The sequence below is a fragment of the Thamnophis elegans genome, chromosome 9 (assembly GCF_009769535.1).
Source record: "Thamnophis elegans isolate rThaEle1 chromosome 9, rThaEle1.pri, whole genome shotgun sequence".
NCBI lineage: Eukaryota > Metazoa > Chordata > Lepidosauria > Squamata > Colubridae > Thamnophis > Thamnophis elegans.
In genome coordinates this window covers 70198839-70207666 of record NC_045549.1, presented here as the reverse complement: position 1 = coordinate 70207666, position 8828 = coordinate 70198839, and the positions used below count along the sequence as shown (strand labels likewise).

At 58.6% G+C, this 8828-nt stretch overlaps 1 protein-coding gene across 1 annotated transcript in view; it reads right to left on the bottom strand.

Annotated features, from left to right (window-relative positions):
* Window positions 1–6102, bottom strand: part of PCDH7 (protocadherin 7) — a 638376-nt gene extending 632274 nt beyond the window's left edge. The window contains exon 1 of the mRNA XM_032223671.1: window positions 2893–6102. Within this exon, the coding sequence (XP_032079562.1) occupies window positions 2893–6102 (3210 nt within the window). The remainder of the gene's footprint in view (window positions 1–2892) is intronic.
* Window positions 6103–8828: the final 2726 nt, after the last annotated feature.

Below are 8828 nucleotides of genomic sequence, written 5' to 3'. Positions count from 1 at the left end.
AGTTATTGTCACTCCAAATTATTTTGTCTTTCTTAGCGCTAGACCAGGTTAATGCAATTGGGAATAGGGATCACAGGGAAGGGAATAGAGCTTTAGAGGAAGTTGACATCAGAGATGAAGCATTCTAAAGCTTTCCAATGGGCCCTTGAGATTTAGCGGCAAATAAATACAGCCAGTATTCTCTGGGATCCGATTCTGGAAGGGACCTCAAAGAAAATTGGGTTAAAAAACCCACTCCTCCTTTTCCCCATGGGATTGTTCCCAAGAATAGGAGAAGCTGCATCTGGCAAAATTTTCATTTTTCAAGGGGAAATATTGTGGTTGTTGAGATGATGTTATTTCTTGGGCCGCTTTAAAAGTAAAGGCAAAGGTTCCCCTCGCACAAATGTGCTAGTCGTTTCCCACTCTAGGGGGCGGTGCTCATCTCTGTTTCAAAGCCGAAGAGCCAGCGCCGTCCGAAGACGACTCTGTGGTCATGGGGTCGGCATGATTAAACGCCGAAGGCTCACGGAACGCTGTTACCGTCTCTATTTTTGGTCCCCATTTTTTCTACTCACATTTTTTACACATTTTCGAACTGCTAGGTTGGCAGAAGCTGGGACAAGTAATGGGAGCTCACTCCATTACACAGCACTAGGGATTCGAACTGCCGAACTTTCTGATCGACAAGCTCAGCGTCTTAGCTATTGAGGCGCAGCGTCCCTATTGTGAGTCACTTTTGCGTAGGCCTAAACGCTTCACTTCTCTAAGGGGCATCCTGTGATGTCAGAAAGAGAGATGTATCTAGGTGACTACAGTTATCCATTCGAGTGGATGGATCAAGGGATGGTCCTCCTACCCAGCTGATGCTAAATGCTGGTGGACGGTCTTATGGATGTCTGAGGGACATCTGGACATCACGTTAACATTGGTTCACAAAGTGGCAGGCTGGTTTGGATTGGATTGGCTACTAGTGGAGTCAGCCCCAAGCCATCCTATCACGACGAGCATTGATAGTTTCAGTTTCTTTGCCTTTCTGGAGTCATGGTTCAAGAGATGACTGTGGCTTTCCAGGTGTTGCTGCCAGCATCTCCAAGCTTTAACCCCGCTGGGAACCGTAGTTCTGAGCCATGGCACGGGGTGTCCTACCTCTCTCTGGCAGACACCAAAAAGCATCCAAAAAGCTCAGCTGCTCCCTGCAATTCAGCCTTGTGTGACTATTTATTAAAAAGAAAACCAACAAAACATCATTGTCCTTATGTGTTTGCATGCACGGGAACAATTGCACATTTAATTGTGGCTTTCTGCCAGCGTTCAATGCATGGCTCAATATGACAGCGAGGAAGGCTAAGACTGGGTGACACCACTCTTCCCGTCCAGCATCTATCCACTGCCTGTCAATAGGAATTCAATTGTTTTCACCTTTCAGCATCCTGTCTCATAAACCCAGCAGGATAGAGAATGGGGGAAAGGACCGGATTATCACACAATGCTACTCACCCACTTACATCCTTTTTCGTTAACATGATATTCTTTCACTAACCCGACACTAAGTGCTTACTACAAACCAAGGAATTTCTTTAGATCTCTGTCCCAAAGAAGGTCAAAAGTAAGAGAAGTTAACTAGGTGCAAACACTGGATAAATAAGATACGGGGGACACAAACACAATAAGATCAGCTGCTTGCACATCACTCTATCAGCGTATTTTAGGACCTTTCTCAACTGTTACAGATGTATTCACGCTCTTTCAGAGACACTAAAAAACTAGGTCTGTTTATTGTCTTGGTTTCCAGTCCCATATCTGAGTCATGGCCATCCCTGTTCATGGTGACAGCAGTGACAAAGAGGATTTAAAACACCTGGAACCTCCCTTGGCAAAGTATACAGAATAAGGCAGGAGATACAGCCAGCTAAAGAGCACTTAAGTCTCCCCTGTGAAGGAGATGAATAGAGAGATAGACCAGGTTTTGCTACAAGGAGTTGTACTGAGTTGCGTGGGGCCTGAGGAGTGGTACCTAAGGGGGAGAGGGTTGAATCTTCCCCCTCCCCCCCCCAGATACGGCTCCTCAGGCCCCCACACAACAGGTGTAACAGGAATGGGAGGAGGAGGCTGACCCTGCCTGCTTGCGGTGAGAAGGATGACTCCTTTGCCCCCAGCTGTAGTTAATTTAAGGATGGTTAATCCCGCTGGCTGCTCCCTGCCTGCCTCCAACCCACTCGTTCTGCTCCCAAACAGGTCCAGCCGGTGCCAATTCCAGCTGGCGAAGATGGGAGGCCAGGTTCTCCTACAACCTGCCTTCGGGATGCAGGGATCTCTCCAACCACAAATTAGCTTGGATAAAGAGGAAGAAATCAAACTGGGCCCCTGCACAGGTGTGACACTGAGGGTAAACAGGACATTGTTGGAGGAGGAGGAGGAGGAGGGAAATCTACACCAGGGGGGAAGAGGAAACAGATTTGGCTCTCTGTGTGTGTATGGGGGGGGGGGGTTGCGTGGGGGTTGGGCAACCCAAGGCTCCCTGTGGCCGGATGCCAGGCTGTGCCTCTTGCAGCCTAGGGATGCCCCTGGGCCCAGCTTCATCCATCCATTGGCCATCCAACCATGCCCAGGAGTTTCCAGGGGTGCGAATGGAACTCTCCTCGGAATCCCTGCCTGATTCAGAGTTCAAATCCAACTCACTGGAGAAACCCACTGCATTTGAACCACTTACTAGCATATAGCTTACAACTATAAGCTTGGAACCACTTACTACAGCCTTGGGGGTTCAAAGAGGCTGCCAAAAAAGGGGGGAGGGGGAATGGGAGGGAACTCCCCCTCCCCACCGAGTTTGGGCTGAGCCCGGAGGCCTGGGGGAAAATACGGGGGAGGGGAGGGGAGCGGGAGGGGGGGGGAGAGGAAGATTCCTCTTACCTGCTTGCTGTACTTGCTGCTGGCCTGACAGCTGTACTCCGAGCAGTGATCCGACCCGATGGAGATGTTGTCCCCCGCGCCCACGAAGGTGTTGGCCGGCGGCAGGTCCTGCACGGCTTGGTGCTTTTTCCCGGCGGTGGGCGACTGGGGGTGAAGCTGGACGGTGGGCAAAGGCGAGCTGGATTTGTAATGCCGGGCCAAATCCGGGCTGCCCGGGCCGCCGTTGACCGAGCGGTAGCGGCTCAACGCCGGGCTGTCGGCGGCCGAGAGTTTCTCGTGGACGCTGTCGTAGCGCTGCCCGTTGGGCTTGGAGGCTTCCACGGTGACGATGCTGCTGTAGAGGGGCTGCTTGCCTCCCCCTTTCTTGCCCTTGCGGTCCTTCTTGGGCTTCTTGGCCTTGTCGTGGGGCTGGGGCGTGAAGAAGTCCTCGTGGTCTTTCTTGCCGGCCTCGTAGCCGCCGTGCTTGCCCTTGGAGCGGCAGTAGCGGGCCAGGACCACCACCAGGATGAGCAGCACCACGGCCATCACGCCGGCCACCACTCCCACCACGATGCTCAGGCGCTGCTTGGTCAACTCGTAGCTGGGGTCGCCGGCGATGTCCCGGCCCAGCGGCGTGTGCAAACTCCGCGCCACTTGGCTCTCCACCGCGCTGGCGTTGGCCACGCTCTCGTTGACGAACACGTGGAGCAAAGCCGTGGTGGCTTGAGCCGGTTGGCCGCTGTCGTTGACTTGAACCACCAGGCGGTGCAAGCCGTGGTGCTTGGGGGCCAGCTTGGCCACCAGCGAGACCACCCCGCTGGAAGGGTCGATCTCGAAGAGCTTGAAAGGGTTGCCGCCCACCAGGTTGTAAGTCAGCTCGGCGTTCTGGCCCGCGTCGGCGTCGCGGGCCTGCACGGCGGCCACCACCACCCGCGGGCTGCTGGAGGGAGGCAGGAAGGTGTAGGAGCTGTTGGCGGGCGAGGTGACGGCCGGCGCGTTGTCGTTCTCGTCCATCACGAAGAGCGAGACGGTGGCCGTGGCCGAGAGCGCCGGCTCGCCGCCGTCCACGGCTTTCACGCGGAAGGTGTAGCTGGTTTGCAGCTCGCGGTCGAAGGAGACGGTGGAGTAGATGGTGCCCGTGTCGTTCTCGATGGAGAAGATGCCCGGCGGATCGGCGCCGGCGGCGGCGGCTTCTTGCGCGCCGGGTTGGATGGCCAAAGTGAGCTGGGAGTTGCGCCCTTTGTCGGCGTCCATCACGGTCACCATGCCCACGGGACTGTTGGGCTGCAGGTTCTCCTTGACGTAGAAGGTGAAGACGTCCTGCATGAAGCGGGGCTCGTTGTCGTTGCGGTCGGCCACCCGCACCACCACCAAAGCCGAGCCCTGCAGCGGGGGCACCCCTTTGTCGCGGGCCGTGACTTGGAACTCGTAGGTGTCCCGCTGCTCGCGATCCAGCACCGCCTGCACCCGCACGTCGCCGGAATCCGGGTCGATGGTGAAGAGGCCCGCGGGCGCCTCGGCCGCCAGCGGCGAGGGCTCCAAGGAGTAAGCCAACTCCGCGTTCTTGCCGCTGTCCGCGTCGGTAGCCAAGACGGTGGCCACCCGCTCGCCCGGGGCGTTGTTCTCCGGGAAGGGCACCTCCAAGACGGGCTGGCTGAAGATGGGCGGGTTGTCGTTGGTATCCGCTACCCGGACCAGCAGGGAGTTGTTGCTGGAGAGGCTGGGGCTGCCGGAGTCCACGGCCACGATGACCACGTTGTAATCCCGCACGGCCTCGTAGTCCAGCGGGGCCGAGGTGTGGAGGAAGTACTTGCGCTTGTTCTGCGGCTCCCCTTCCCCTTCGCTGGCCGGTTTGAGCTGGAAGGGCACGTCCCCCACCACTGTGCAGGTCACCACGCCGTTCTCGCCTTCGTCGCGGTCGGAAACCTGCACCAGGGCGATGGGAGTATCGACGAGGACGTCCTCGGCCACGCTGGCCACCCCGTCGCGCAGCGGGATGCGCCCGATCTTACGGATGTCGATGGTGGGCACGTTGTCGTTCTCGTCGCGGATGGTCAGCACCACCGTGGCCTTGTCGTTCTTGGGGGGCTGCCCGCGATCCCGGGCCATGACGGTGAAGCGCAGCTGGCTCACTTCCTCGCGGTCGATGCGGTGCAGGACGCTGAGCCAGCCCGACGACTCGTCCAGGCGCAGCAGGCGCCTCACCGACTCGGTGGCGGCCCCGAAGACGTACTCGATCTGGCCGTTGACCCCGGCGTCGGCGTCGGCCGCCCGCAGCTGGAGGATCGGCGTGCCGGGGCTGCTGTTCTCGGCCAGGTCCGCCTCGTAGACGCTCTTCTCGAAGCGCGGGCTGTTGTCGTTTACGTCGGTGATCAGCACGCGCAGGATGGCCTGCGAGGACCGCGCCGGCTCGCCCCCGTCCCGCACCCGCAGGCTGAGCTCGTACGAGTCCCTCTGCTCGCGATCCAGAGCCCCCTTGACGATCAGCTGCGGCTGCTTCTCGCCGTCGGGCGTGTCGGCCACCTGCAGTTCGAAGACGCTACTCCGGGCCGTCCCGTCCGTCTCCTGCCTCCGCTTGCCGGGATAGAGGGCCCCGTCGGTGGCGGAAGCAGCGGCCGGGGGCCCGGCGCCTCGCCTGCCGGCCTCCCCTCCGGGCTCCTGCAGCAGCTCGTAGCGGTCGATGCCGTTGCGCCCGAAGTCGCGGTCGGTGGCGGTAGGGAGCAGGTAGAGCGTGCCCACCGGACGGTTCTCCTCCACGGTGAGGGTCAGCACCGGGGAAGGGAAAGTCGGCGTGTTGTCATTGATGTCCAGGATGATGACCCGGCCCTCGAACAAGTCGACCCAGCTTTGCGAGGGCCCGATGACCGACACCTCGAAGTCCAGGAAACACTCGTTCTCGTCGAAGATCATTTGGCACTGCGGCAGCTTCTCGCGGTCGATGCGCCGCTCCGTGGTGCTCAGCTCGCCCGTCATGTTGTCGATCTTCAAGTACTCCGAGCCGGATTCCAGGCTGAACGTGACCTCGCCCGAGCCGGTGACGATGCCCAGGTCCGAAGCCACGTTCCCGATCCGGATGTCGGCCGGCCCTTCCTCGGCCAAGCGGTACCGCAGGACTTGCTTGGCCGCCGCCAGGCTGACCCAAAACGGCGGCGGCAGGAGCAGCAGGAACCAGCAGCAGCAGCGGCAGCAGCGGCGGCAGCGCGGTTGCACCAAACCCAGGAGCGCCGGCATCTTCCACATCTTGCAGGACGGAAGGGCCCCCCCCCCCTCCCCGCCACCCCACCCCACCCGCCTTCCTCGGCTCTCCCCCCTTCCCCCAAAAAAAACCACACAACCCCCGGCAGTCCAGAGGGGTAACCGCCGCTTTTCCCCCACCTTCCAAAACGCCTTTGCCGCTGCTTGTGCCAGTCGAGAGCGATGCAGAGAGAGGGGAGAAAAATGAGATAAAAAACCCTCGGCGACGGGCTGAAGTTCGATTATAAAATCCGTTTGCCGGCTCTGGCGGAAAAAACTTCGCTTGCCATCCTCTTTGGTGCAGTAGGTTAAAAAAAAACGAAGAAGAAGAAGAACGAAGAAACCGGGGCTGGCGCGAGCCACTGTGTGTGTGCGTGCGTGTGTGTGTGTGTGCGACGGGGAGGGGTGGGGGGGGGGGAAAGAGAAGCAGACCCAGGTTTGGCCGCAGTCTCTGCCTATCCCCCTCCTCTCGTCTCCTTCCCTTGCCTTCTGCAGTTGCTCTCCCCTCACAGTTCACGGGGCAAATGTGTGGCTGGCTTTTTTCAAAAAAGCTGCAGCTCCGCAGATAGGTTGGGGAAGGGATTCCGCCTCTTCCTCCTCCTCCTCTTTGGCTTTCTCCTCCTCCTCCTCTTCGCCTGCTCCTCCTCCTTTCCCCCCGGCAGCGCTGGAACCGCTTTGGCGAGGAAAAAGCCGGAGGAACAACGGCAGAGGGAGAGCAGATCCAGCTTCGCTTTGCCGCTGTCCCTACCAACCCGCCTACCCCTCCGAGCAGCTAAAACCGCCTCTCTCTCTCTCTCTCCCTCCCTCTCTCTCCCCCCTCTCTCTGTACCTCTCTCGCTCTCTCTCTGTCTCCCTCCCTCTCTCTATCTCTCGCTTTCCCTTCTCCTCTCCTCTCTCGTTCCCCTTCCCTAGTTCAGTTCACTTCACTCTCACTCTATCTGTTCCTCTCTTTCTTTCTCTCCCTCCCTTTCTCTGCCTCTCTCTCTCTCTGTGTGTGTGTGTGTGTGTGTGTGTGTGGTGTGTGTGTCTCCCCGCTTGGCTCGCTCGCTCCGAGCCGACATTCTCCGCCGCCGTGGCATTCGCTCTCGTCTCCCCGCCGCTCCGCACAAAAAGGCTGCGGGAGGGGGGGAGGTAGGGTGCGGGCGAGGGACGCCAATCGCTTCATTCAAAGAGCGCTGGTGTCCGGCGGAAAAGAGAGGCGGGGGGGGGGGACACAGCAACCCCAGTCCCTCTCTGTCTCTCTCTCTCTCTCCCCCGCTCTTTCTCCTTCCCCCCTCTCTGTTGCTCTCTTCCCCCCTATCTCCCTCTCTGTCTCCCCTCTCCCCTTCCCTCTCTCCTCCCCCCCCCTCTCTGTCTCTCTCAGCGCTAGATAGTGGTAGGTGATTTTTTTTCCCCTTTTTTCTTTCTTTTTTTAACCCCCGGAAAACTCAAGCAAATGCACCGCCTCCGGGGCTGACAGCTGCAGCTATTTATGCATTTGGTAGGGGGTGGAGGGGCAAAGTGTTCTTGGTTTACGGAGCAGCTCCCGGAGCCGTCCCGTTTTGGTCCTCGAAAGATCAACCCTGTTGGGGGGCCGTTTCCGATGCTGACCTCCGGAGAAAATATTCCTTCTTTTTCTTCTTCTTCTTCTTCTTCTTCTTCCAAGAGGCGGGGGAAAAGAAGGAGAAAGGGGAGGGAGGGAGGGGGCGGCGGGAAAACCACAACCAACCCACACAACTGCGCAAGGTCATTAGTCACAAAGCGAGACGCTTTGCCCCAAAGCTGCCAGATTAAGATATCCGTCCGATATCCGTAAATGGAGCTGGAGGAAGACCAGGGGGGGGGGATCATATATATGCATATGTAAGGTGGACTTAACGCCGTCTTGCTCAATCGGGCGTTCCAACTTTGCTCTTGCATCCGCAGCTGTGTGTGTCTGTGTGTCTTCCGCTCCTACCTGCGGTTGTGTCGGGAGGACTCGGGAGGCTGCAGAGCCGGGAGAGCGATTCGCAACCGCAGCTGCAGACTCCCTCGCTCCGCCGTTTCTGCCTCCCTGTCCCAATGCAGGTAGAGCGGCCAGCAACTTCACTTCTTCTCGCCCTCCCTTCTCCCCCCACCTCCCCTTCCCCGCTTCCTCCCGTTCAAAGGGCGTTGGGGGTGCGTGCGGCAAAGGTGAAATCATCTGGGAACAAACCCCTTCCCCCAAACCCCTTCTTTAATATTGGCGAAGGTTGAGAAGAAGAAGCGAACGGGGGGGGGGGGAGAAGGAGGGTGTCGCCGAAGCTGCTTCCCACGTAAAAACGGCCACCGCTGGTGTTTTAATTGCACCCGTAATTATGAAACTGGAGGAGGGGGGGTTGTGGAGAGAACCCCCACCCCCCAAAAATCACTGAGGGGGTCCGAAAGGTTGCGCCGGAGGTAAATCCGGGCCGGAGTCCTTAGTTGTGAATGAAAAAGCCAGCCGAGTCCACAGTTTCCCTTCTCCGCAGTTGTGCTGGGTTTGTCGAGCGAGCCCCGCCGCTTCCCCCAACCGGCTCGTCTCGCTCAAGTGCGGCTGGTTGGTGCAGAGAGCTCCAGGCCCGCCTCTCCCCGCTCTTCAAAACACACACACACACACACACAGAGCAGAGGACGACCAAGGGCCGCGAGTGGAAGGCGGAGGGAGGGAAGGAAGGAAGGGGGAAGGAAGGAGGGAGGGAGGGAAGAATGGAAGGAAGGAAGGAAGAGGAGGAAGGAAGAAAGAA